At 48.9% G+C, this 26,736-nt stretch overlaps 9 protein-coding genes across 9 annotated transcripts; 6 read left to right on the top strand and 3 right to left on the bottom strand.

Moving 5' to 3' along the window:
* Positions 1-2,007: 2,007 nt before the first annotated feature.
* BO79DRAFT_217370 (sterol desaturase family protein) lies at positions 2,008-3,026 on the top strand (the record flags this gene model as incomplete). The annotated part of the gene is made up of 4 exons (XM_025683361.1): positions 2,008-2,198; positions 2,259-2,606; positions 2,664-2,821; positions 2,872-3,026. 4 exons carry the CDS (start codon positions 2,008-2,010, stop codon positions 3,024-3,026), a joined length of 852 nt encoding a protein of 283 aa, XP_025540135.1.
* Positions 3,027-3,819: 793 nt separating this feature from the next.
* Positions 3,820-7,830, top strand: BO79DRAFT_264716 (putative ABC efflux transporter; the record flags this gene model as incomplete). Its single annotated transcript, XM_025686824.1, has 5 exons — positions 3,820-4,438; positions 4,728-5,177; positions 5,211-6,051; positions 6,106-6,298; positions 6,337-7,830. 5 exons carry the CDS (start codon positions 3,820-3,822, stop codon positions 7,687-7,689), a joined length of 3,456 nt encoding a protein of 1,151 aa, XP_025540134.1. The 3' UTR covers positions 7,690-7,830.
* Positions 7,831-9,444: 1,614 nt separating this feature from the next.
* Positions 9,445-11,455, bottom strand: BO79DRAFT_127182 (uncharacterized protein; the record flags this gene model as incomplete). Its single annotated transcript, XM_025677962.1, has 2 exons — positions 9,445-11,115; positions 11,174-11,455. Coding segments are annotated over 2 exons (1,953 nt in total), but the record flags the coding sequence as incomplete, so codon positions are not given.
* Positions 11,456-14,010: 2,555 nt separating this feature from the next.
* On the top strand, positions 14,011-16,903 carry BO79DRAFT_264704 (Six-hairpin glycosidase; the record flags this gene model as incomplete). Its single annotated transcript, XM_025686823.1, has 2 exons — positions 14,011-14,019; positions 14,282-16,903. The coding sequence occupies 2 exons, from the start codon at positions 14,011-14,013 to the stop codon at positions 16,895-16,897; spliced, it is 2,625 nt and encodes an 874-aa protein (XP_025540132.1). The 3' UTR covers positions 16,898-16,903.
* A 580-nt stretch (positions 16,904-17,483) lies between these two features.
* On the top strand, positions 17,484-19,120 carry BO79DRAFT_264699 (glucose/galactose transporter; the record flags this gene model as incomplete). The annotated part of the gene is made up of 5 exons (XM_025686822.1): positions 17,484-17,574; positions 17,634-17,835; positions 17,888-18,432; positions 18,495-18,691; positions 18,749-19,120. The coding sequence occupies 5 exons, from the start codon at positions 17,484-17,486 to the stop codon at positions 19,118-19,120; spliced, it is 1,407 nt and encodes a 468-aa protein (XP_025540131.1).
* A 234-nt stretch (positions 19,121-19,354) lies between these two features.
* Positions 19,355-20,231, bottom strand: BO79DRAFT_228129 (uncharacterized protein; the record flags this gene model as incomplete). The annotated part of the gene is made up of 4 exons (XM_025683943.1): positions 19,355-19,504; positions 19,561-19,749; positions 19,917-20,022; positions 20,083-20,231. The coding sequence occupies 4 exons, from the start codon at positions 20,229-20,231 to the stop codon at positions 19,355-19,357; spliced, it is 594 nt and encodes a 197-aa protein (XP_025540130.1).
* Positions 20,232-20,775: 544 nt separating this feature from the next.
* BO79DRAFT_264697 (aminotransferase class-III) lies at positions 20,776-22,108 on the top strand (the record flags this gene model as incomplete). Its single annotated transcript, XM_025686821.1, has 2 exons — positions 20,776-21,249; positions 21,305-22,108. The coding sequence occupies 2 exons, from the start codon at positions 20,776-20,778 to the stop codon at positions 22,106-22,108; spliced, it is 1,278 nt and encodes a 425-aa protein (XP_025540129.1).
* An 854-nt stretch (positions 22,109-22,962) lies between these two features.
* On the top strand, positions 22,963-24,022 carry BO79DRAFT_237441 (uncharacterized protein). Its single transcript, XM_025684700.1, has 5 exons — positions 22,963-23,155; positions 23,223-23,470; positions 23,525-23,618; positions 23,677-23,749; positions 23,803-24,022. Exons 1-5 carry the CDS (start codon positions 22,987-22,989, stop codon positions 23,936-23,938), a joined length of 720 nt encoding a protein of 239 aa, XP_025540128.1. The 5' UTR covers positions 22,963-22,986; the 3' UTR covers positions 23,939-24,022.
* A 398-nt stretch (positions 24,023-24,420) lies between these two features.
* BO79DRAFT_146640 (uncharacterized protein) lies at positions 24,421-26,239 on the bottom strand (the record flags this gene model as incomplete). The annotated part of the gene is made up of 4 exons (XM_025678473.1): positions 24,421-24,909; positions 24,963-25,106; positions 25,158-25,472; positions 25,628-26,239. The coding sequence occupies 4 exons, from the start codon at positions 26,237-26,239 to the stop codon at positions 24,421-24,423; spliced, it is 1,560 nt and encodes a 519-aa protein (XP_025540127.1).
* Positions 26,240-26,736: the final 497 nt, after the last annotated feature.

Below are 26,736 nucleotides of genomic sequence, written 5' to 3'. Positions count from 1 at the left end.
CCCAACGCAACTACGTCTACTCGCACCAAACGAGATAGGGCCTGAGCTAAACTTGATGAAGTTTCAGCCAAAGCAGTCGACATGAACCCAATGAAAACTCGAGGGATGGGTGTAGAATGCCCCTTTCTTTCTGGAATCAATGTCCTTCACATTCTGTGTTACGACACCTATGACTGTGTTGTTCTATTCTATTGCCTATCAGGACTTCGATACGTCACATTCAGCCCCGGCCATATCCGCATACTCTCTTGGTTTTTGAAGAGATCACCTCGCCCGAAATTTGAGTATACCGGAGGGCATGCAGCGTGGTTAACTTTCCAGGCTCTGCTGTGTATCGCACTTCCGGGACCAACTGCCTTCGGACCGACAACACCTAGTGGTCGACGATTGAGATACAAGCTGAATGGCTTAGCAGCGTGGATAGTCACTGTTTCTCTTGCAGTGAGTGGCTCATTTCTGGGATACTAAGTCTTACCGCATTGGCCAAAGCATGGGGAGAGCTGGTGGCAGTTACAATACAGAAGCCATTTTGGTTAGAGGGATGAGTATTGTCGCCGCGTCTCCTGGAGAATCGTTCCTGGCGTGTTTTGATTCCATGGAACAAACATACTATTTTCTTATGGTCGGATTGTAACACGACTTTTGCTTTGACTATGCTGATATTTCACCTACATTGGATAAATTGGAATATGAGAAATTGGGATCCGTTATACCGCTCTCTAAGGCTAGCAGATGCGATCGCATACGATTTATTTTGCTGCAGCGCTACAGGTGGTACGTCTCCATCTGCACACCATACTGACACTGTGCTTGGTATGTAAAATATGTACAACCTGGTCTCTACGGCGACCGCATTACTCTTTTGAGAATAGGAATCCGACGTCGGTTTGGACATTAGACTGCCAAAGACTATGAATTTTCTAAAGCGGTCTAGACTCGTGGGTTCTCATAACGTCTTCGTCAATATTCTAAGCAATAAAGCTGTTGGTAACATGCATCTACTCGTGCAAGCTTTTGTCAGCTCAGTAGATGCGTCACATCTGCTGTTGGGTCAGATTCACGATCCCGAAACTGCAAGTATCCGCCATGATATTCCCAACTCCTTGGGTGATAATAAATGCTAGTCATGTAAGATACTGAGTAGGTCATAGAGGTGAGCCAGTAATGAGTATGCAGATAGTGAGATGTTTGATCTACTTACAGTAGTTCTCGTATAATTTCTCATTGGCGCACAGCAGGCCCGTCCACCCCTAACTTGCCCGGAATGAGTGTGACCCGGTATGTCGCGTCCGCTAGTTCCAGCATCAACCCTGAGTACTCCGTAGAGTCTTCGATATTGACATCACGCTATATACTGTGCCATGAAAGTCCATTTGGCCTCATTTCTAGTTAACGCTCCATGTTGCATGTGTAGCTGTAATCGGAGATACGTGACTAAACCATGAAATGATTTGGGGCTATAGGCTATTCCCCGCCTACTCTGTGTTCCTGTCTGTTGTTCAGGGCAATACTACATCCTGCAATTGTCTGTCCCTTATACGCTTAAATGGTCTTGGACTATAGCTGGCGCCCAAAGCCTCATTATGGTCTTGCCTGACAATGGCTTACAGCCCCATAACTATTACATCAGAGTCATTTTAATTAATCAGACTTTACTAGCAACGCACGAATGCTTAGATACTTTTACGTTCACTATGCTTGATGTACATGTAGGCAGGCAATATCTGCGGTAGACTGTCCTATCCTTGTCAATATTTATAATATATACGACATAGTTCCATATCTTAGACTTGCATGGAGCTTGTGTAACCTGGACGAGAGTCTACAAGGGGAATACAGAAAGGAACTGGGAGAGCTTCCATCATTCAGCTAGGCGTTAAATTCTATTCCACCCCAACAGGTCGTACAATCACACACTAGCTATATAAGACTGCGTGATACCCCTCAACCTAGCATACATTGTCACCTGTCTGGTTCAACGTCTTCCGAAAACCACATTCCAACACAATGGATTTCGTTCTAGCCTATCTCGATCAGTCTTGCTTCGACAGGTTATACGATTCTAGCCGTGATATGCTCACGCAGTCCATTTGCCTACAAGAAAGCTCAATCGGGATTTGTGCTACCTTAACAGACCCCAGCACCTGGCGCCGAGAGAGCCCGCATCGCCAGGCGCTGAGTATATTTCTAGTCTTATGGTTGGTTGTACCACCGGCGATATAACCAATACGGCCAGGGCTGATACACATCATCCACAGGCTATCCAGCTCGCTGTTTCTTCTGATGTTCGGTAGCCTATGCTATCTATGTAACTTTGACAAATCTTTGAAGAGGCACCCACGATACTATAGGAACCAAATCTGGAAAAAGGCTCGGCAGTCTTTGGCAACAATCTTTTTGTCCGGTGCTCTCACTGTGCCGGTACTCCTTGCCCAAGTACGTGGCTATGCAAAGCTCTATGACATCGGTGATGGCACGGTTAGTACGATTTATGAGCTTGCCCAAATCCCACTATTCTTCTTCTTCAACGATACATGCATGTACTGGCTTCATCGAGCATTTCATCAACCGTTCCTGTTCAACGCAATGCACAAGAAGCATCATCTGTAAGCACTGAATGAGGATCTCCCTTGTGCGTACTACTGATAAAGTTACAATTGCAGTTTTATTATTCCGACGCCCTTTTCTGCCTATGCTTTCGATCCACTGGAAGCTTGGATTATAAGCCTTCTCACCTATGCATACAGCTTTCTCTGGCCTATGTCGCGCCATGTTCAACTGTTCATTTTTGTTTGCGCTAACGTGTGGAGTTTCCTTTATCGTATGTCTCAGCTCTCTTCTCACTGCTTCCTTGGTTAAAATATACCCCAGACGACAGTCGCGAGCAGTTTCATACAGTACACCATAGGAATACTCAACGTAACTTTGGCCAGTATCTTAGCACCTGGGACCAAATTGCAGGCACATACGGCGATCATAAGCGGTATCGCAGGGGTGGAGCGAATGCGAGGCTCTCTTCAAAATAGGGCGTTCTTAACACAGCAGTATTCGTCTCCATATCTCGTCCTTGTCAGGAGGTCCATGGTGTCTATCTCCTATATAAAAATAGCTGCAGACAAATAACCGGGAAACAGACATCCCACTACTGAATATCGCACCGGAGTATATATATGCTCTTACTCCTACTAGTCATTTCGGCGGTGTGGTATCGGTATCGTCACAGAATGCAGGGCGCTCAGGACCTTTGTCTCCTGCTATCCGACTAAGTTTTATCTAGGGGCTAGCTGGGAATGCACAATGAAACGAAGAAAAACAATGAGATACTCCAAGATATGATAATGATACTTTGTCCAACTCGAGTCATCGAACTGCATTTCTCTGACATTCTAATAAACGTGTCTCTTTAGATGAGGATAGTTTGCTCCTCCCCACATGGTATCGCAACGTGATGGATGTAACGTCCTTATCCGCGAAAGCCTTTTCAGTGCCAGGGATCGTCTTTCGTTACTGGGGATTGGACTTAGCAATGTTGGTGAGTCTAGCGTCGCTTCTTATGAGGCTACCCAATCAATTGGCCTCCAGAGTAAGAGGAATTTTGCATTGTCCCTCATTCTTCTCCGTCAGCTGCCGAACATTCCATTTGACGAGAGAACACATTCTTGAAACTTGGCCCTAGGGTTGTTCTGACTAACTCCTCACATGCTAGCTCCTGCACTCTTGTTCTACTCCGTCGAAGTTTATCGAGCTATGTCTGACATGGGAGTTTCATATACGTAGTCTCTAAGGCCATGAGACTGCAATGGCAGGCCCTCTAGCTTCATGGCCACCTCCGACCATGGCGCGCTCGGAAGGCCGCACCATGGCCTGGTCAACATCCAAGCACATGAAGTATCTGTTCAGGTCAAATTGCCTTTTGGGCAGAGAATCATTCAAACTTTACACAAATTGAGAGACAAAGAAATCCGCAACACCAGACGCACAGTTCTGCACTCAGTAACGGCACACATACCCGGAGGGAAATTGACAGCGATTTTGGGAGGAAGTGGATCGGGGAAAACAACCTTGCTAAATGCGCTGTCGGGAAGATTGCAAAGTGAAAGCCAGACAGTACTGGGAGACATCACGTATAGCGGACACAATGACGTGTCTCGATTTCGCACAGCCTATGTGATACAGGAGGATGTTCTCCCAGCCACCCTGACAGTCCGCGAAACCTTGCAGTATGCGGCTGACCTCCGTTCGAAATGGAAAAGCGCGTGCCAGCGGGATCAAGCGGTCGATAAATTGATTAGAAGGCTAGGACTAGAGACCTGCACCGACACCCGGATAGGGCATGGGAGCGGGCATGGATGTAGTGGCGGCGAGAGGCGGCGGGTCAGCATCGCCATTCAACTGCTGACGGGGGCCTCGGTGCTGTTCTGCGACGAGCCGACAAAAGGTATGTAGCTATTCCATATTTCATAATCTTTGAGACTCGTACTGATCACCTTTCCTCCCAGGACTCGATGCTACAACCGCTTGGCAAGTCATGCAGACACTAAAGCACCTAGCTGCTGGTGGTATGACAGTGATAATATCCGTACATGCTCCGAAGTCAAGTATCTGGGACATGTTTGATCACATCATCCTTCTCGCTTGGGGACATGTGCTATATGATGGACCAAAGGAGGCAGTGCCTGATTACCTCGACCGTTCCGGGTTCAAATTGCCCGCATTCGTCAACCCAGCCGAATTTCTCATAGAGAATATCACCACGAATACATGGTTACACAGCACACTAGATCTGCCTCTCCACCACTTGGCGCCATTTGAAGGCTCTTCAACAGATGCACTCGAAATGGTCACACTTCCGGCACAGCTTCTGGAATCTCCAGCACCATATGGCAAAACACCGGGATTCTGGACGAAGTGGAAAGTCCTGACAAAGCGCATGATGGTAGTGTGTATAAGAGACATACCGCCGCTCATTGGAATTGGTTGTATGATTGCTGTGCTCGCTGCCATCCTTGGATGGGTATTTTGGCACTTGGATGGATCCCTTGCAGGAATTCGTTCCCGACAAGGAAGCCTCTGGGATGCTACGGGGCTTTATGGGTACCTTATGTTGATCAGCGAGATCTGTCGATTGCTTGAAGATACCAAAGTTTTTGATCACGAACGAAGTGAAAAGCTTGTTGGTCCTGCACTTTTTACTCTCAGTCGACGAGCAGTGAAGTTGATACTGGAAGACCTCAGCTTGCCCACGTTGTTTCCTGCCATATATTATCCCATGGTGGGCTACCGGGACAGTGCTTCGCAAATCTTACTGTTCTGGTTGATAATGGTTGTGACACATATAACTGCCGTTGGATTTGCAAGCGTTTCTGTCGCCACGACCCGGAACCTTTACGGGGCCATATTCATAGGGAATATGTACTTCACGTTACAGACAACTGCCTCGGGGTACTTTTTGCAGGCTAATCAAAGGCCGGTGTATGTGCAATGGCTGAAATGGCTCACAACAACTTTCTATACCTTCAGCGCCCTCTGCACCCTTGAGTCTGTTGGGTACAAAGGCTCCAGTCCTGGGTATCTCTACGACTGCCCCTCTCATGATGCCCAAGATCCGCAATGCAAGGTGTACACTGGTGCTTTTATAATGGACAGCTTAGGACTTCCGAGTGGTGGGATTTGGAAGCATATTCTAATCTTATGCGTGTTTGCTATTTTCTATCAGTGCTCTGCAATTGCGATCCTTTTTTCTAAACCTACTGGGCGGCCTTGGTATTTGGCAGACGCAGGAAATGAGGGAAGCGAAGCATATCTCCACGAGAAGCCATCCGCCCCTCATCCAACTCAATCTCGCCAAAGCAGTATACAATTAAATGAGCTAGAGCTCTACAAGACACGGTTGCTGAGATGGGCTTGGTTTGGGCGAAGATCGTCTCGAGTCGTTGGTCCAGTGTCGACCACTTTACGCTCTGGACGGTTGAATGTAATCATGGGGGCTTCAGGAAGCGGCAAGACGACTTTACTGAGTGCCCTAGCTGGCCGACTACCCTCATCTTTGCAGTCATCATGAGAGTCCCGCGGCTTTATCACGCTGAATGGCTCTCCCATAAATAGTCAACGACTCCGTGTGTTAGTATCATATGTCCCACAGGATGACTGCAATCTTCTTTCCAATCTGACTGTGCAAGAAACATTGTACTTTGCCACTGAATTGAGATGTTCTGGGTCCGTGTCCTCAGACGAGCGGAAAGGGCGGGTGGAGGATACGATCAGGCAATTTGGGTTGGAATTCTGTGCAAATCCCATTGTCGGATCGACCTTAACAAAGGAATAAGTGGTGGCGAGAAGCGACGCCTGTCAATTGCCTGCGAAGCTGTAGCGGAACCCAGAGTTCTGGTTCTTGACGAGCCAACCTCCGGCCTAGATTCCCGCACTGCTCTCTCCGTTCTTGAGCTGCTTCATAAACTATCATCCGATGGATGTACCGTCATCATCTCCATTCACCAACCATCCTCCGCCATGTGGGCACTGATTTCGACCTGTCTTCTTCTCACCCCGGACGGCCGTCCTGTGTACGCAGCTGAGGCAGGCCAGATGCTTTCCTACTTTGACCGTCTCGGACACACCTGTCCACATACCATGAGCCCGCCTGATTACTTCATGGATATAGCAGCTAGCTCTCCTGCCCAGGAAATAGAGCGCCTAGTGGATAATTGGACACAATCGCAATCCTCAGCTATATCGACAGCTTTAGAAACTCCTAGCCTCTCCCATTCTGACCTCCCTGGACCCCAATCCACATGCTCCCGCTTTATCCCGACCACGCACGTGCTCCTCCACCGAGCCTATCTCAACATGCTCCGCAACCCCCTATCTATGTTCGTGCGACTTGTCCAATGCCCTGGGATGGGACTTATCTGGACCATATTCGTGGCCCCCCTGCACAAGGACTACAATTCGATCCAGACACGCATGGGTCTCATGATACAGTATGGCCCGGTGGCCTTCATCGGCATGCTTCAAAACATTGCGACTTTCCCAGCCGAGCGAGATCTCTTCAGGCATGAATCCTCCATGCACTTGTATGGCGCTACAGCCTTCCTCGTCCAATACACAGCGATGGAGCTTCCATTCGAAATAATTGCAGCCGGGATATTCAGCCTTCTCTTCGCCTACGCCGCACAGCTGGGTCCCACGGCGACGCAATTCGGCGTCTGCTTCTTGAGTGCAGTATGTGCGCTTAACACGGGCGAATCATTGAGTATGCTTGCGTGTCTCGCTTTTGGACGGAAAATCAGTCTCGCTGTAAACTGCACGTCGGCGCTGTTATCTATATTTACGATGCTTGGAGGTACGATGAGTCTGAGTCCTCCGCGTGTGTTGCAGTGGTTTAATCATGTATCACCTATCAAGTATGCTATTGACAATTTGGCGTACTACTGTCTGGGTGGTTTGGAGTTGCAGTGCACGGATGGCCAGCGTCGCGCGGATGGTTCGTGTCCTCTTCAAACCGGGGAACAGGCTTTGGAGCTTTATGGGTTGAATACAGACCGTCCGGAGATAGGACTGGTTGCGGGCGTAGTGTTGATGGTGGGATATCGGCTGTTGGTGTGGGCTGTGTTGATGCTGCAGGTTAGGTGTCGGAATGGGTTCGGTTTCCGGAGGTGGGTAAATGTCAGGGAGAGGCGTGAGAGCTAGGGGTACTTATCTGTGAGGATTGTGCGATGATATGACGTTAGGTTACGTATTTGGTATTGACAATGTGTGCTTGGGAGGTGGATTGAAGTTCTTGTCGTAATCCAAACCCTTGTATAAAGTGGTTTGAATATATTAGGGGTACCCCTTTCCATCTCCGACACTGCTAGAGGCTGCAAAGGCAATATCGGCAGATTCCCATAGTAAGAAACTAGAGAGCCTGACTCTCGTCCATATCACTCCCGCTTTCCCGGTTGAAGAAAGCAATGCAAGGGCAAACAGACTCTATGCACCAGCACTTTGAAGAAGTTTGACCACAACCTGGTGATCACTCTCTGCTGCCCAATCCAGGGGGGTGCGTCCAGTCACATCCTTGGCGTTCACATCTGCTTTTCCTGTAGCAATGAGAAGCCTTATTACAGCCTCTTTGCCAGTCTCCGCTGCCAAAGACAGGGGCGTACGATCCTCCGAGTCTCTGCAGTTGACGACCACCCCTTCAGTGGCAAGAAGGAGTTTCACCACCGTGTCATGACCTTCCCATGCCGCCCAAGACAAAGGAGTACGGCCCTTCATGCATCTTGAGTCAACGTCTGCCTTCCCTGTAGCAAGCAGGAGTTTGGCCACTTTCTCGTGCCCTTCCTTAGCAGCTAACGAAAGCGGCGATCTACCATATCTCTGATCCCTAGTATTAACATTCACCTCCCCCGTAGCAAGGAGCAACTCAACCACTGCATCGTGGCCTGCCCATGCAGCCCACGAAAGTGATGACATGCTATGGCTTTCATCTCTTACGTTAACATCAACCTCCCCAGTAGCAAGCAATCGCTTCACAATTCCATCATAGCCGTTTATTGCTGCCATGAGCAGAGGAGTACCGTTATCGGAGTCCTTGCAGTCAACCTCTATCTTTCCTGTATCGAGAAGGCGCCTCACTATGGCTTCGTAGCCTCCTCTTGCTGCCCAGTAAATTGGTGTCCTTAGCCTTGAATCCTTTGAATTGACATCAACCTCTTCGCTAGCAAGGAGGAGCTTTACCACTGCCTCTTGCCCAGATCGTGCTGCCAACGACAGGGGTCTAATTCCGGACGAATCACTGGAGTCGATATCTGCCTTGCCAGTGGCAAGTAGGAGGCGAACTATTCCCTCGTGGCCATTCTCAGCTGCCAGTGCTAGCGGCGTACTGCCAGCCATATCCTTCGAATCTATGTCTATACTTTCCTGGATAAGGAGCTTCACCACCTCATGGTGGCCATTCTGAGCTGCCAATGATAATGGGCTTCGACCTACTGAGTTCCTAGAGTCGATGTCCACCTCATCTGCGGTGAGCAGCAGCCTCACAACTGCTGTGTGACCACGTTCTGCTGCCCATAATAACGGTGTCTGATCGTGTTCCGAATCCTTTGAGCTAAGGGTTGCTTTTCCTGCAGGAAGAATGGACTTGACCACTCCGGTGAGCCCCATTGATGACGCAATCAAAAGCATTGAAGTGCTGTCAGGAACATCATCGGCCTTTACGGCATGGATCCTATACCATGTTCGAAATATATCCGACATTGGTTCGCAAAGTGACTTCGCGCGGTCTGTTAGCGGATCCTCGTCTGGAATGCAAGCTTGGCGGAAATGAGTGGCCCAATAACATGATGAGTAATCTAGCATACATCCCTGGAAAGAGCCATCTGATTCAAGAGATATACAGGAAATGCATATTTCTGCGAGAATCCGGTTTGATTCACCTGGATGGAGTGAATACTTCCACGTTGTTGTGGATTGCGAAAGAGTTTTGTCCGGAGTAGAGTTGCTATCCTGTACCAAGAACTCCTTCGCGGTCTGATGAAGGAGGTAGACCTTGTCATCCAGAATGATCACGAAGAGTCCGCAAAGGTCTCTCAAAGTCTTCCTGAAGCGATATGCTGGTTCCATGTTATCAGCTATATCTGTCGAATCTTGATAACCTGCACTAAGTGCAAGACCGAGAGATAATTCATCCAAGGAAAGAGGTCGCATGGCAGCTGTAATGATATGAAGAACAGTCTTTGCCTTCTCTTTATCAGGACTCCGATCCAATATTTTCTCATAGGCACTGTCGACGGTGGTAGGTAGATCGCTCAGTATCCGGTGGACCTTGCCTTTTGAGAACTCCGGGGTGTTTTCAAGAACATCTAATATCAAGCTCACCCATAAATAAGTTCGATTTGAAACCGCAGTAAGTTTGTGTATGAGCATCTCGCACTCTCCATTCGTCAATGATCTCTGTCTGCTGATATCGTGCACTCTTGTCGAGATAACAAGGTTGATTTCTTGTGAAATTTGCTCAGCCTCTCTCTCACCATCACCACTTAAATGAATTGTGGGTAGAATTGTTATGAGATCAGAGAGACCACGCCGTATATGCTCATAGGGTCTACTCATGAACAAAAACTTCAGCTTGCTATTATTATGGGGGCCTGAGTAGAAATCGTTGACGGCATTGATGAGCCGGTTCCGATCCTCGTCCTGGCACTCATCTAAGGCATCAATGAGACAGATTATCTCGTCTGCCTTGGGATTGGTCGAAACTAACATCAATATATTCCACAACTCTGAGAATGACTGGATCAGCTGGTCGCCATCAGTGTCCACTTTGTCCAGGATTGCATCGTGCAAAAGGTGAGGCTGAGCTATGAATAGCTGCCTTAATATCACTGAAAGCGCGCTTGTTGCACTCTTCTGGTCAGCAAAATCGTCTTTAAAGAAGAAATAGCAGACTGTTCGCTTATCATTGCTGATAAGAACTTCATCCACTAGATATCGAGTCAAGACCGACTTGCCGCATCCTGGATCAGCTGATACCCATAGTAGACCGGAAAGATCGTCGCCTGAGCTTCCTTGCCAGGCATGGAACTTATTGTGTCCTATGAACCACTCACAGGTCCCAGGGACACGCTTATTGTTTCGGTCTTTCCGGTCCTTATAGGGACAAGTGTAGAGCAGGTTCAGAAACCGTTTCACCTGCTTGTCTCGATCGGATGTTGTTGTCCATGTATCGCGATCGCGTAAGGCCTCCAGTATCTTTTTATATTCATTTTGAAGCTCTTCATGCCTTTGCCTTGATTCTGCATCTGCAATTACGCAAGTGGTTCGACCTATTGTATTCTGGTATCTCTCAAATTCTTGCAGCAGGTTGGTCCAGCCGTCCCGGTTAAGAACATCTCTCCAGAACCGGGATGCTCGAGGTTTGTGTAAATAGCAGAGCGCTCGGGCTTGGAATTCTAGTATCTTTGAGTAGAATGAAATAATGATTTTCCGAAGATTATCGAGGAGGCTAATGTCCTGTTCTGTGCTCGAGTGCAAATAGAGGCGCTCCATTACGTGAAGTCGGCAAATCAAATCAGAAATAGATTCTAAGCCTTGCAAAAGATGGGAATGCTGCTCTGCTGCTTGGATAACCGTCTGAAGATCGTTAAAATTTAGGCCACGCATGTCAGGGAAAGTACTAAGCTCCGCTCACCGTAAAACAAGCCATTATTCCAGCACAGGCAAGTGAGGCTGCTAGACTTGCATTCGCTGCAGTTGTCACAATATCCTTAACCGCAAGGAGATTTTGGAAGACCTTGGTAAGTTGATCTCGGACGATGATAGCATGGGTCCCTAGGTTTATCATCCACTTCTTCTCCTCCACTTGAGCTGCCTTGGTCTCGAGGAACTCAGATAGCCGTTCATGAAGGCATGAATCCCCGGGTTGAAAGCTCAAACCATACTCGGACTGCAATATCTCAACAGATGCTGTCATAATCTTATCCAGTTCACTGTTTGCTCTCGATTTGCGCTCGGCCTGGACCCAGAGATCGTCAGATGGGGAGGCAGGTCTTTCAAAATTCTCACGCTTGGGTGTCAGGCCTTTTGAGGCTTCAAAGCCCTCCTTGCTAGGAGAGGTGCCTCGGGTACAATGTGTTTTCTTCTCATGTCGTCTTCTCCTGAAAAGTGAAGATTTGGCTTTGGAGAGAAGGTCGGGCATCTCTCGACTGAATATCGCGACTATAAGTCTTAAAGAAGCAATGTATATAATGAGCTTGAACCGTTCATCCAGTTTGTTACTGTGAATGCCTTACCCTGTCCTTTACCAATGCCCCGCGCCGGGGCGTGAGTTGGCGCAGCAGGGAAATGGCGGCCAAAATCAACCAATCACGCACTTTAATGGTACAGGATTATGCCTAATCCTTGGACCAAACCAAAATAGGCTAGCGTTTTGATCTCCCACTTGATAGTGGAGAATCATGTCAATTTTCTCTCTCGCATTGAAAAAGATGGATAGAAATATCGACATCGGAAGGGACATATTTATCCGATGCTTGATTATGATTAGGCAGTATGGCATTGTTATCTTCCTAGACAGGCTTCGCTAACGATTAGATCCAAAAGCTTTACTTTGTTGAATCGAACAAATGACTGGTTTTTATAGGGATATAAATCCGTGTCCTCAGGATTTTTGAGTTCATGCGCAGTACGCAGCTATGTCCATCATGATAAATTAGGTCATTGTTTCGGACACCACCATACAGCCACTCAAAAAAACCCATATACATCACATGTAGAATAGCCCACAAGATATAATAAGACATTGACCCCGAACTTTGCCAGCAACAAGACCAATACACTCAAGCTGTGGCTCTGTGGTAGAACAATAACATACCGAAGTCAGCACATTCCAGGCCTCATATCAGGACTGTTAAAGGGAGCTTACCTCAGTTCGTCGTCTAGCAACTACAGAACGGAGCGGGGTCACCCAAGGGCCAGGCGCAGCATCCACCTCCACACTGGGCGGCCTCTACCCATCGTGCACCATTACAGATTGCCACGGCATTGAAGTCGTCGGTGCAGTCGTAAGTGCTGCTGCCGCTGCAGGCTTGACCGATAGTGGCAGTTCCATGAACGGAGGTGAGAAGTGTGGTAGCGATGGTAATGGTGAGAGCTGAGAAGATTTGCATTCTGGAGATGCTAAAGGGCTGCTTGGTTCGATTTTGTACTGGAATTCGATCAGGAGATGAATGATGCGATGGCTCGGATGTGAATCAGGTTGTTAGCCTGGTGAATTGAGATGGTATTTATATTGCTCCATGGACTGGCTGTAGTTGTGTAGGTGACCAGGCTATGATCGTGCTGGTGTTGGTTACGAGTGCTCGTACAATCCTTATGAAGTATCTACTGGACATGAATGGACAGGAGTGTGAGGCGTCCAAAGAGTCGCTTGATAGAGCCCAATGCTCGACGCAAGTATTGTTGGATAGGCTCATAGCCACTCTTGGCTCTGCGCGAAGCTGTAGGTATCTAAATGGACTCATCCGGATACTCCGGATAGAGCCTGATAGCTAAGGTATGTTCACTGAATGGCAAAGGTCTGATCATGATATGCAGCTATGCCTGCATCTGATACAGTAGGCTGACGTCATTTAGAGGTTTGATATGGCTTTTCTGACAGCCGAGGACAATATTACGCTGTAGTCGCCGTGGAATATTCGTTAAAAGACTATCTGCGTTGGTTAGTCGAGGGAGGATGCTGTGCGTGGACTTGTAGAATATTTAAAAAGCTCAGAGGTATATTTCAGAAGTCATTAGGCATGGGTGGCTTCTAAATGCAGTTGCAAGACAGGTAGGTATAGCCTTTAGCCTGGCGCAAGTCACTTTCGGTGATCATGTCTCTTGCTTATTCTCCGCCCCGGATACGAGATTGAGATGTAGGGCGATGATCTTCCCGTGTTGGCGTGTTAGGCCTCCCACAGATCGACATCGCTGAATCTTGGTTCTGCGGGGCGAAGCTCCCTGGCGGTATATGTACTTCGTATGTGTTAGATGGTGGCCTGATATGAATACAGAGTCAATCTGAAGGCGCAAACGCTGGATGGGACCGGATTCATCGTCAAGGGTTAGATCCTGCGAGGCTTTATTCCACTCTCGACAGGACTCCGGGTACGACGTGTAACCAGACGATAATATCTTTACGTAAGGATATAATGACAATGATTTGTGGGAGGTATACCTGGAGAAAGAAGTTGTCCTCCCAAGGAACCGATCTCCTGGGGTGATTGGCAATGTCCCTGAAATGTGATGCCTGAGGCCAGATAAATTGCGTTCGGCAAACTTTCCAAGGCGGTATTATTCTGCCAGGTTTTTGCCAAACACCTTCCCAAAGTAGAAGGCGGACTTGCTCCTCCTCCACTTTCCTCTTCTGGCTGATGTGTTTTGCCCTCAGCTTCGACTTGATCGAGCACCACCCATAAGCACGTGGGAATCCAGGTCTGCTGCTCGGAACGTTGCTGGGGAACCTGGGAAAGAAGTACCCACTAAGAAATGGAAATAGTGAGAACATGCAGCAGATTCGGCACATATTAGCCCGCCAGGAATGCGGGGATAGGACCCTCAATGTAATTCAGTCGGGGGAGCGATAGCCCGTGCACCAATCGCCGTGGCAGATAGACGGAGGTGCCCACATCCCGACATATTGACCTAGTCGGCCGCTGGGGTAAAACTGGTGCCTGACGAAATTTCACTAGCCAGGGTACTTATTTGAATGGCAGTGTTGGAGGATGCTCGTAGGAATGACACCTTGACAGCCATATAGGAAAATGTCCGGGAAGCCATTGGCCATCTTTACGTGCAGCAGCTTGCTGTTCGCGTCGCTCATAGGTGCCCAAAGGCGCGTAAACATACTGACCCTAGTGACTTGGTTATTGCTGACGAAATTGACAGTGACACTATCGTGCTTCCTACCCGATACGGCACCAGCTTGGGGTTTGCGAATTATACCCAGCATGGAAACGCATCCTGCTTCACGCTTGACCAGAAAAGCTCATTGATTACCCTGGACTACGGTACCGAAGTTGGGGGATTCCCCTTCTTCCATGTGGACTCTCTATCCAACGCAGTCCAGATCGAGGCCAAGTACACCGAAACCAAGACCGGTCTTGACGAGCCGTTTGGTGATGGCCCATGGACCTTCTCCAACGGCCTCTCTGATACCTTCCGCGTCGAAACGTTCAATGTCACCTCACCCGGGACAGTGGAATCCTTCTTCATTCAAGGGGGCCTTCGCTGGCAGAACCTCAAGCTCCTCACAGATGGCAGTGTTCGCATATGCGAAGCTGGTATCAAATCTGGAAATGACCGCACTCCGGTAAACAAACTGCCAGGGTTCTTCGAGAGCTCGAACAATCTGTATAATGAAATATGGGCTTTAGGGCCACGCACAGTCCAGCAAGCATGCATCGCGGCAGATACCGCACCATCAACATGGGAAGTCACTGACGAAGGTGTGTATCTTCGTGGACAGCAACCTGCTCAATCAGTGGCAGGAGCGTCCTTTGACAACTACACCATGACCTTCCAGACCAAGATTATCCGTGGAGGGACAGGTTGGAAGGTTGCCGCTGGTGTGGGCGGATTTGGTCCTTATTTTGTTCTTACCAGCGAATACCCTGCTGACTCCACATTTGTCAATACCAACCGAACGATCGTCCCTGCAAACACACTAGCTGTGGGTTACGGGTGGAACCTGGTGAATCAGACCTCTCTCACCACCGGAAAAGTGAATCATTATTCTTTACCCTTCAACATGAAGGAGGGAGAATGGTATGAGATCTCGACTTCCATCAATGCGACCGGATACGCCGTTACCATCAATGGGACCGAGACATTCGTGGCACTGGATGACCTGCAAATCGTATCTGGTACTACTGGCTCCTCTGGCAGTCTGACAGGCGGTACCTGGGGCTTTGGGCCATATCGGGATCAAATCGCTCTTGTCAAGGATGTTGAGGTCATTGCACAGAATGGTACCCAGCTGTACCAGAATCCGATGACGCTCAGCTCCGTCCTCGAGGAATATGGAGTGATGGCCAGTAAGCACTCCGTCTGTCTGGACGGCGCGAAAAGGGACCGTCTTGTCTGGAACGGTGATTTTGTACACACTTACCGCGTCATCCAGTCCAGCACCTATCGCTCCGATTTTATAACAGGATCCTTAGAATACTGGATTGACCGTCAGGCACCGGACTCGTCGCAGTACGCTGGCTATTTCAGCATGTCGCCTGCCATGGGCCAGTCGGCGAAATACGTTGACACGTATGCTTCTTTCGGACTTCTTGATTACCAGCTTTTCCTTCTCAACGTATTTGCTGGTCACTACAGAAACTCTGGCGACAAAGTGTTTGTGGCTAAGCATTGGACAAAGATCAAGAAGGGCGTGGAAGCTATCCTGCCTTTGATCGATGACCAATCCGGACTGGCCGTCGCCACTGACATCGGGGCATTCTTCTCGGGATCCGACAATGGCACTGCAGTATCGGGGCTCCTTGCCCACACACTCGACCAGATGGCCGATGTGGCATCCGCGATTAATGAGACCGATGTTGCGAGAACGTGGACTCGTTCGGCGACTTCAATCAAAGCTGCGATCAGCCAACGGCTCTGGAATTCCAGCTTTGGATACTATGCGACCGACCTGAGCAACCCGACCGAGCAGTCTATCACCGGAACTGCCTGGGCTATTCTTGCGGGAGTCGCCAATGCCACGCAAGCAGAATCCTCCCTCGCAGCATTATCCTCTCTTCGGCTTGGAATAGGCTACAAAACGTCGAGCTCCGTTGCCGACGCATCAACGACTAATCTTGCGCCTTTTCTCACCGGTTTCCTCTTAGAATCAATTTTGCAGGAGAGTCGCAATAGCCCCAACTCAAGTCAAGCCAGATCTACTGCTATTAGCGTGCTCCTTGACCAACTTTGGGCTGCGATGGTCACCCAGGATGAATACTATACTGGTACAACTTGGGAATACCTTTACCCTGATGGCCGACCTGGGCTTGACCTCTACACGTCGCATGCACACCCCTGGGCAGCTGCGCCAACGTACGTTCTGTCGGAATATGTCCTCGGTGTTCAAGCGACTTCGGCTGGATTTTCTGACTGGGAGTTTCGTCCCGCGATGTTAGATGTGAATGTTTCATGGGCACGGGGAAGAGTGCCCACTCCTCATGGGGCGATCCAGGCTAGCTGGCGGTTGAATGGCACGAGCGTGCAGTTGAGCGTGTGTGGCCCTAGTGGTACAGAGGGAGTCGTCAGCGTGCCATTTTCCATAACGTCGTATTCAGTAAATGGAAAACAACAGATAGACAGCAAGGACGGCTTGGAGGTCCATGTGTCTGGAGGATCATGTACTGATATCCATGCCGTCAGAGGTTGAATGCGGCTTTACTCTTCGAGAATTGTACATACCGTGTTGTCGCTTATTAAATCAATGAGCTGCATATATCAGACTAATCTATGTAATAGACTTTGTCTAAACCCCAGTTAGGCGCCAGAGATGAATTTCCTCCAGGTACCCTGGACGCACGAGTGGGGTCCAACCCCGCAAAACCTAAATTAATAGCCAATTTCTCGCTTTTACCCCAGCCCAACAATGCAGCCAATCGCAACACGGACTGGATGCGGTCTGCGGGCCACGCGGCTGGCCATGGCATATCCGCCTTGCTTGTGGCGTTCCATAACCAACAGTCGTCCAGAAACCCTGGTCTGGCGTCGGCTTGGGCCACTCGCTATAGATTGCTCAACTTTTCCAGCAGCTCTCGAGCCTTCTCATCAAGCACATGGCTTGTTTTTCGGTCTTGATTATCCCGAAACCCCAGAAGCTTGGGCTTCTCCAGATGCAGATTGGATAAAAGGATGCGCTTCCCCTAGGGCTGCATCGTGGTCTTCGCACCCCGGATGCACAACTGACCCCTTTTCTTCCATTATCCACGCTACGGCTCCTTCTTCCGCGATAGCCCAACATGTGGCGACGCCGCATCACAATCGATGACAGGGCCATTACTGATGGTTCGGGCATCACGCTCAAGCAGTCCCTTTTCCCTAATTTTCTCGGTTCGAGGTCCCCAGTATATTGTGTGATCCGGTGACTAACTAACATCTGCCCCAATTAGTAACCATTCTTTTCTTCCTCTGGGGCTTTGCTTACGGCCTCCTTGATACCCTCAACTCCCACTTCCAAGATGAACTCAATATCACGGCAAGCATGTCATCAGGCCTATCCGCCGCGTACTTTGGCGCATACTTTCTCTGTCCCTTGACAGTCTCGGGATGGATTCTCCGCCGATTCGGTTTCCGCGTCACATTTATGACTGGGTAAGACTACCACAGCCCTCCCATCTCGCTCCACTAAAACCATTGCACATAGCCTATGCGTAATGACAATCGGATGCCTCCTCTTCTGGCCCAGCGGCGTCAAAGCTTCCTTCGGTGGTTTCTGCGGCAGCATGTTCGTCGTCGGCGCCGGCCTCTCGACCCTCGAAACCGGAGCCGACAATTTCCTTGCCATCTGTGGCCCCCCTCGATACTCCGAGATTCGACTGAACCTAGCGCAGGGTATCCAAGGCGTGGGAACATTCGTGGCGCCGCTTCTCGCCTCACGCGTCTTCTTCGCCAACACCGTCGATACACAACAGGGACTGAAGAACGTCCAATGGGTGTACCTAGGTGTCGCATGCTTCGTGGCCCTGCTTGTGCCGCTCTTCTATATCGCGCCTATGCCGGAGGTTACTGATGCGGATATGGGTCTGCAGGAGCGGGATATCTCCGAGACCGATGTTGGGCCGTTTAGGAAACAGTACAATTTGTTCCTTGGCGTGTGGAGTGAGTTCTGCTATACCGGGGCGCAGGTGGCTGTTGCGAACTACTTTATCAATTTCGCCGAGGAGGCGGGATATAGTGCTGCCAAGTCATGTAAGTCTCCCACTTCCTTTCCTTATCACTTTGACTGGATGGTGCCTCTAACGTCTCATCAGCCGACCTTCTCGCCGTCGGCCAAGGCCTATACACCTTCATGCGCTTCGTCTCCAGCGGCCTCATCACTGTCGGGGTAAAACCCCGCTACATCCTCGCCACATACCTAGGACTGTGCTTCATATTCGGTGTCGCTGCAACCACCACATCTGGTCCTACCAGCGTGGCTATGTTGATTCTCGTGCTTTGTTTTGAAAGTGTACGTCGCCCCGCACTCACCTCCACTCCCACCTCATACTAATTTAAATTAATACAGGCCTGCTTCGCCACAATCTTCACCCTCGCTCTACGCGGTCTAGGCCAACACACCAAGCGCGGCGGCAGTATGCTAGTAGCCGCTATCTCTGGTGGTGCTGCCATCCCGCCCATGACTGGAGCTGTGGCCACCCATACGGGCAACTTTCACAAAGCCATGGCGATCCCGACGGCCTTCTATGTCCTCGCATGGATATTCCCCATCTATGCAAATACGGTGAGTCGGAAGCTGTTGGATGGACATCGGACAACGGATGTGAATGTTTCGGGGGAGAAGAAGGTGGTTGATGGGCATGATGGGGTGGAGGTGGAGTTGCGGACGGAAGACGGAAAGGGTGGGACGGAGAGGGTGGAGAATGTTGGTGCTGCGTAGAGTATGTGGTACTGTGGTTGGCTACGTGAAAAGAGTATGTTATAGTGCTTGGTGTGTTGCGATTCTCTCGACTATCTAATGCAACGAGCCAGTGAATCGGCTCCTCAACACAAGCTTATAGGTGATTTGCCAAGGCCATTCTTCTTGTCACTTCATTAAGCAGCTGTGATAGCCCGCCATGATGAAAGTAGCATTTGCCCCAGTAGCCCTTGGCGTCGGAACTCATCAAGTTACTCACCAAGAACAAGACTCACTAGTTAAAGACGTCAACGCTCGTGCAATCTCCAATTTCAACATATAATCCATGCCACCTACAGTCAAAATCAAGCGATACCAGCCAGCAGCCTCCCAATCCAAAAGCCCTGTGATGCGACCATCCTGTACCTTGATGTTATAATATTGCAAATCCCCGTGAGTGAAAACGATTGGATGGGATATACCCTGCATCGCAAGGCTTCTTTGTACTCCCGCTTCGATCGGAACTCACCCGGCGAACCAGGTTCAATGAGATACTCGTTGAAGTCCTTCTCTGTCTCGAATGGGCCAATACGGTGGTCTGGGACCCTGGTACTTCGAATAGGAGTGCCAATGAGGGAGCAGATTCTCTTCCCGCCCCAGGGTCTCTTCCACTTCCGGATTAATTTCAGATAGAGGTCAAGTTGTCTCGTTATCGAGTTTTTTTTTTTTTTTTTTTTTTTTTTTTTTTTTTTTTTTTTTTTTTTTTTTTTTCATTATTGAGTGCTTTGTAGGCTTCACCTAGCTGTTTGCCGGGTGCACGGGTCATCAGGATCGGAACTGGTGCGTGAGGAGTATCCGGACGGTCCTTATAGCAAATGACTTTTGGGACTGGAAGGCCTGCTTGTCTGGCAACTTTCATAGTCAACACCTCTTCTATGCGGGTACTGTCAGATCATTTCAGAAGTAACCCAAAGGGGAGTTAAGCAATTTGATTGTTGAAGGACATCCCGACCCAGTTACAGCATGAGTGAGAGAACAATCTCAGGTAATAATGGACAGGGGTTGGTAATATCTGGTCACTTGGGACTTCTGGGATGTTGTTTGGCCAGGCAAAGTCTGTGAGAAGGACTCGCGGTGTCCGCCATGGTGGCATTTTGGCTGTTGATTGTTGAACAGCCGTTGAGGGATATGCAGAGAAGGTATCCTAACTCTGGACTTGATATACGTCCTACTAAGGTTTTTATACTGATAAATCGATGAAGGCAGTGCAACAAACGGATTGTGGAACGTTCAATTATATGCATCACCTGAAGTGTCACGTGATCTTTTGTGCCTTTCTGTGAGGCCGTACGAATTTCCTTTTTGGGTAAGAGCTTGCTATGAGGAACGGTACAAATCAGTGTGTCTTCTGATTATCAGTTCTACATGCATTCAGTAACTGTGAGACGTATCTATCTCTTGCATCTACACTAACGTCAATTCGAATCCGCATCGGAATCAGCACTGATCGGCCGATGCTTATCTCGACGGTCTCAACCCCGCACGGCACATTACGCAATTTAGCACTTCCCAAGCCTCTCTAACCTCATCTGCTATCAGACCCAATCATTCTTAACACACACTATACTCGGTAAAATTAAACTTACAACTACTTGTTAGATACTTGTTTCTAACAATCCAAATAGAACATCACCACCATGGCCTACCAGTCAGACGAATCCCTAGCCACAATTCTAAACAATTCCCTGAGCCATCACATTGAAATCTTCCGCGCTAGAAACTTAGAATCAGGCGCAGCCATTCAATCAGCTGAAAACAGTATCCCCAATGGCACCTCGCGCGGTGTGCTCTTTCACATCCCGCACCCACTCGTCTTCCGCGGCGGACATGGCTGCTATCTCACCTCACTAGACGGAGACGAATACGTAGACTTCGTCTCCGAATATACAGCAGGCATGTTTGGGCACTCGCATCCAGCCATCATTGAGGCCATGCAAACTGTCACGCAGCAAGGGTTCACACTGGGCGGTGTTACCAGCAAAGAGGGTGAACTGGCGCAACTTCTTATCTCGCGGTTCCCAAGTATAGACGCAATCCGGTTCTGTAATTCGGGGACGGAGGCAAATATGTTTGCTTTGGGGGTTGTTGTCGCATTCACGGGGAGAAAGAAGGTACTTCCTAATTGTTTATACCTAGTCAACTGGCTCAAAGCTAAGACATCCCTAGATCCTCGTCTTCAAAAACGGCTATCACGGCGGCACGCTCACCTTCGGGGCTAACACCGCCCTCAACCTCCCGCACGAATTCATTATAGCGAATTACAACGACATCCCGGATACCCGAGCAAAACTCACCTCCGACATTGCTGCCATCCTCGTGGAACCTATGCAGGCGGCGGGAGGGATGATCCCGGCTGACATCCCCTTTCTGCAATTCTTACGGGACGAAGCGACCCGGCTGCAGGCAGTACTCATCTTCGACGAAGTCGTCACATCACGACTCTGCTATGGCGGACTTCAGGAACGGTACGGTATCGTACCGGATATGACGACTTTAGGGAAGCACTTCGGCGGCGGGTTCTCGTTCGGTGCGTTTGGCGGGAAGAAGGAGATTATGCGGTTGTTTAAGCCGAGAGCCGAGCAGTCGTTATTCCATACTGGGACGTGGAATAACAATGTGTTTTCAATGACGGCTGGTGTTGTAGCGGCTAATCTGATGAGTCGGGAGGCGCTGGAGCGGGCGAATGATCTGGGAGATTATTTGAGGGAAGGATTACGTCGCATATTTGATCAAAGGTGGTGTGCTTGGCTTGATGTGGTCGTTAGTGGAATAGGGAGTACAGTGGGAGTGAAGTTTTTGGGGGAGAAGGGGGACATGATTCGGGATCTCTATTATTTCTATCAGTTGGAAGGGGGCGTGTATATGGCGCATCGGGGATCGTTTGCAGTCAATCTGGTGCATCAACGGGAGCATGTGGATTTGGTGCTGGAGGTGACGAGGAATTTTTGTCGCTCGCTGTCGTACATGTAGCCGAAGTTAATATGTTCAGTTACAGAGTCAGAGAACACATTGTGGCGTTGATGGAGCATACATACGCTGTGGGATAGTTAGTCTCCGTATTTCCGATCTCGGATTAGACTGACGCGGAAAGCCGAGACCGCAAAGGTCCGTCACATCTCGGTGATGTCCAAGGCGTTGACATCATTGCCGAGATAATTACGAGGCCGATCGATGCCATTAATCATCTCTGTCCGACTCTGCTGAGACGATGAATTTCACTGGCTCAGACAAGACAAGGATGATGATATAATCAATGGCCGGAAATGGCAACATTGTTCCTGGTGGCCAAGATGCCAGATCCACTGGTGCAGTATGGTTGGGAACATGCTTAATATTGCTTTTATACCTTGTCTATAATTTTTACAATTTTGTATAATTATATTTCCATCAGACTGGTTCTACTTTAAACAGGACTAACCCAGATTGCGGCCCTGCATTCGCCCCCATGAAGAAGACTAAGTACCACCCCCCCCCATTGAGGGCCCCATCCAGAAGCCCTACCAAACAACGACGACATCAGCATAAGCGAAGCGCCATGGAACGCCACGAGCACGTGTAAACCAATGATGAATGCCAGCGCGGTAGATAGCTGGTAGCTGCAATGAAAGTTGCAAAATGCAGAAACAATGACAGTATTAAGCAGTGGAACCGGGCTGGACCCGCCTGACGTCACGGATCGCCCTTCCGCCGACCCTGACAAAACAAGATTATCAATGCAGCCCTGACGTGGTCCCTGCCTTCCATTATTTGTCTACTTAGCAGAATCTCATATAAGAAAATTATGGACAGAATATTGCTTCTCTATTTTCATCAATCCTATCTCCCTTTATTTCTTAAAATCATCAATAATGGCCGTCATCTGGGGATTAGATCTCCATGAAATGCAATGGAGCAAATTCAAGAGCTCCTACATGTTCACACGCATATATCATCTTCGTCGCACAAAGATGATTGTCTATCAGCTGGCTATGATTTTTTGTGTTTGCTCGGAATCGGTTGGGACGGCGGCGTTGTCTGGTTCGCTCCATTCCTTCTGCCCACTGCCAGTGAAAGATTCGCAAATGCTAACTGAATATGTCAATAGACTACCTCGACCAACAAGACGAAATCCAAAACCAACATCCCGGAATCTACGTCTACAACAACGACTTCATCGGCGCCGCATCATACAACATCTTCGTCGGAATCGCCGTCGCATTCATATTTGGTGGGGCGTTCTTCTTCGATTTATTCTGGCCGGAACGTCACGAAAGTCACTCTGTCCGGTTGGCGTGGAAGATTTGTGCCGTGATTGTGTCGGTCATGATGCTGAGTTCGGCGTTGACGATGACGGTATGATAGCTGGAGATGGGTTTGAGATGGATGTAGGGCTAACAATGGGGATAGATCATCACAGCGACGGGAAGTGCCCGCATCGATGGAACGGATGCGTCAACGGCGCGGAAGTTTTGGGAGGAATCGATGAAGAAGCCTGCTTTGAGTATGTCTCGCATTTATAATGTCGTAGAGTGCTGCTTCGTGCTAACAGGGAGGAATAGAATATCATACGAACCCACGGGCGATCGCATCCGCTGTTCTGGCTTGGCCGGGTTGGGTATTTACGACTGTTAGGTATAGTGTTCTCGTCTTTCACTTTCTTCGGAAGATATGCTAATGGATGATAGTACGGTTATCCTCTTCCTATCGCAGCACCACGATGATCAGTATGGACCCAAGTCGGCCTACGGTCGGCAACTGGGCAGTGCTGCTGATACCGGGGAAAGAGTCACTACCGAGGATAAAGTTGTCAATGATGTTTAGATTCTTCTTTTGATGATATGATAATGAGGGTGATGGGGATATCTGAATTACTTATGACTGTATATACCATTGTACTTTTATGCGACTGTAATGACCTGTTGTATTCTGATAGGGATAGAAGGCGCAAAGGGGGATTGGATTTTGCTTGATTGTGAATATTGATGGTTTCCTTCGATTTCGATTCAATAGACATTATCTCGATAGGCATTAGACCATATGCATTGTAGCCTATCTCTAGAGAAATAAGGAGGGAAATGATGGAACTCAGAATTGATAATGGACGGTCGCATGATTTGTTGGAGCATTCCATTGTGTTCATATTAAAACTGCTAGCTGGCAGTGCAGTCAGGTCTCCACAACATATTTCTGTGCCGCGCCACCAAAACAGATTCAATTTCCCAACCATTCCACTAGATCCAAGAAACAACACTCAATGACGTCTACTGCAAATTGGGCAAGATGATGATCTTAAGTCCAAGAGATCAAACCGCGAGAACACTTCGGCCCCCATCTTTCGTGATTCTCTGCCGGACCCTAATGGCGAGATATTCCGACCCCAGCCTACGGAGTTCGTAGCCGCCATCTTCGTCAATGCTAACGTCCACAATGGAGCTCGGAGAAAACAGAAGCGCCTCACCGACACGAAGATTAACGATGTGGTCAAACAAGGATTTCTCGTTTGCTTCGTCGAGCTCCCCTTCTTCGCCGTCAGTGCCTCTACCTCCAGTCTTACCCTTCTTGCGAGCGAAAGGATTAGTAGCCGCACCCGCCAGGTGCTTCTGCAGGATTCTCAACCACTCCGGGGAGGCGAATCGGTGAACAATGGTTGCGGTACAGAGATTAAGCAGATCCGTTGACACCGTGGGTTCCTGGGTCGAGATAATTATCCTAGCCGCAAGGTGACGCTGGAGGCGGACGACAGAGAGAAGCGTTTCAGTAAACGCCTGTGCTTCAGAAGAGGTCTTCATGTACTATATCGACTGTTAGGAGTAATCTTCAACGAGAAAATAAGTAGGGGGCTAACCTTGTGTGCTTCATCAAGTGCAACGACCCGCCCGATGTCGCTCTCTTGCTCCATGAAGATGGCGAGCGAGATGTTGAAAAGTGAACACGCCGTTCCAGGAGATATGCACGGACATGAGAGATCGAGAATTGTCAACTGGCCGGCCTGGATGTATTGTTAATCATCATCATCTGACAATGGGTGCATCATGCTCACCTTCGGCTCCCAAAGCGAGCCTCGCTTCGGTAGGGTCTGCGCTCTTTTGTATGTCGCTTTGGTAACCTGCGTCTGCGGCATAAAGCTCTCCAACATCTCCAAACGTTGTTTTAGTGGCTCGAGCTGGCCAGGAGTCAGACCAGAATCGAGGATTTTGTTCTTAAAAGCCTTGTAATCAAAGCCGGATTGTGTCTCTTGTTGAGAGGTCCTCATCTCCCGGAGTATCCGCTTGGCGGTATGCATGTATAATGGCAATTCTCCGTCACCCTGGGAAACCGCCATAAGGTCCATCATACGCTCCGTATTAAGATCGTTCTGATCAATGTACAAAGGCTCCACGGAGACGTCCAGTCGTGAGTATGCTTGCTATCAATGTTATTAGTTATCTGATACGGCCAGGCCATGAGAAAACGGAGTAGAATACTAACGGTAATAGACCAAACATTCGATGGAGAGCATAGGACGCGAACTTTCACATCTGGGTGCGACGACAAAAAAGCAGCCTCACATGGGGAGCCGGTCACGTCGCTAAAGAATGTGTCATAGTGGAAGACCAACCCAGTTAGGGGATTTGGCAGTTTTCCAGCCTTGGACTGGATCAAACAGTTTTCGAGCAAGCAAGAGAGCGTGTGGCTCTTGCCCGAGCCCTGTGATCCACAAATAAAGACACTTGATGGGTGGGAGACATTGAAAAACAATCTGGGATCAGTTTCCTTCGAGAATGCCTCTCCCTTCTTGATTAGGGACAGCTTATGCATCGAACCAGCCAGCAATCCGAGCTGGGGGATGCCGCCGGACATAGTTTCTTCGCCATCTTGGTTGACGACTACATCCAAAGCACAGCCTGCGATGATCGGTGCATGCTCGGACTTGCTACGATCACAATCAGTGTCAGACTCTGGTCCGAGTAGGGTCATTTGGTGCTCTATAACGGCTTCCTGGAACTCGGAATCCTGTGCTATGGAAGATGAATCACTAGATGACTGCCCGGTGTCAACTGTGTTAGCAGACTCGAAATATATAGTAAATAGAACTGGTCTGTCACTAGAAGCCACACTCACGGGTTCATCGTAGTCTTTCATGTTAGATTCAATGTATGGCTGCATTTTAGCGTGAGGTCTGTAATCAAACGAGTTGGTCCGTGCAACCCTTAGTGAAAACCAGAAGACTCGGAAATACTGGATTGGGATGGAGGAGTGACGGAAGAGAAGAAGAGAGAAGGCGGTAAGAGAAGAGAATATAAAAGGAGAAAAAAACAAGCTCTCGTCATATTGAATGGACATCATAGGGAAGTTGTGAATTAAGATGCTATTTGTCAACATGTTGGTGAACGTGGGTGCCCATTCATATCCCTGACCAACATGCCCCATCACAGTGATATGGGCGTTGTGAATTCAGCATAGCGGTAAATGGTAGAAGAGATTATTATTTGGCACCAAAGCACACATACCTACACCATATTCACATTGAACATGAATTCCCAACCAAACACTTCTAGGATGGAGTGACTGGAAATCACCCATAAAAGGAATCTAGTACCAGATGAAATGGTTCTACATTAGGCTTAGTGCTAGAGGCC

The sequence above is a fragment of the Aspergillus costaricaensis genome (genome assembly GCF_003184835.1).
Source record: "Aspergillus costaricaensis CBS 115574 unplaced genomic scaffold BO79scaffold_14, whole genome shotgun sequence".
NCBI classification, from domain to species: Eukaryota; Fungi; Ascomycota; class Eurotiomycetes; order Eurotiales; family Aspergillaceae; genus Aspergillus; species Aspergillus costaricensis.
The sequence above is the reverse complement of the archived record's forward strand: the minus strand, read 5'-3'. Positions and strand labels throughout refer to the sequence as shown.

What these genes read in the sequence shown, in the direction of transcription:
- BO79DRAFT_237441 (XM_025684700.1), top strand. Translation starts at nt 22,987, where the DNA reads ATGGCCGTCATCTGGGGATTAGATCTCCATGAAATGCAATGGAGCAAA. An exon ending in GTTCGGCGTTGACGATGACG is followed by an intron (nt 23,471 to 23,524) that starts GTATGATAGCTG and finishes CAATGGGGATAG; the next exon opens with ATCATCACAGCGACGGGAAG. An exon ending in TGGGTATTTACGACTGTTAG is followed by an intron (nt 23,750 to 23,802) that starts GTATAGTGTTCT and finishes AATGGATGATAG; the next exon opens with TACGGTTATCCTCTTCCTAT.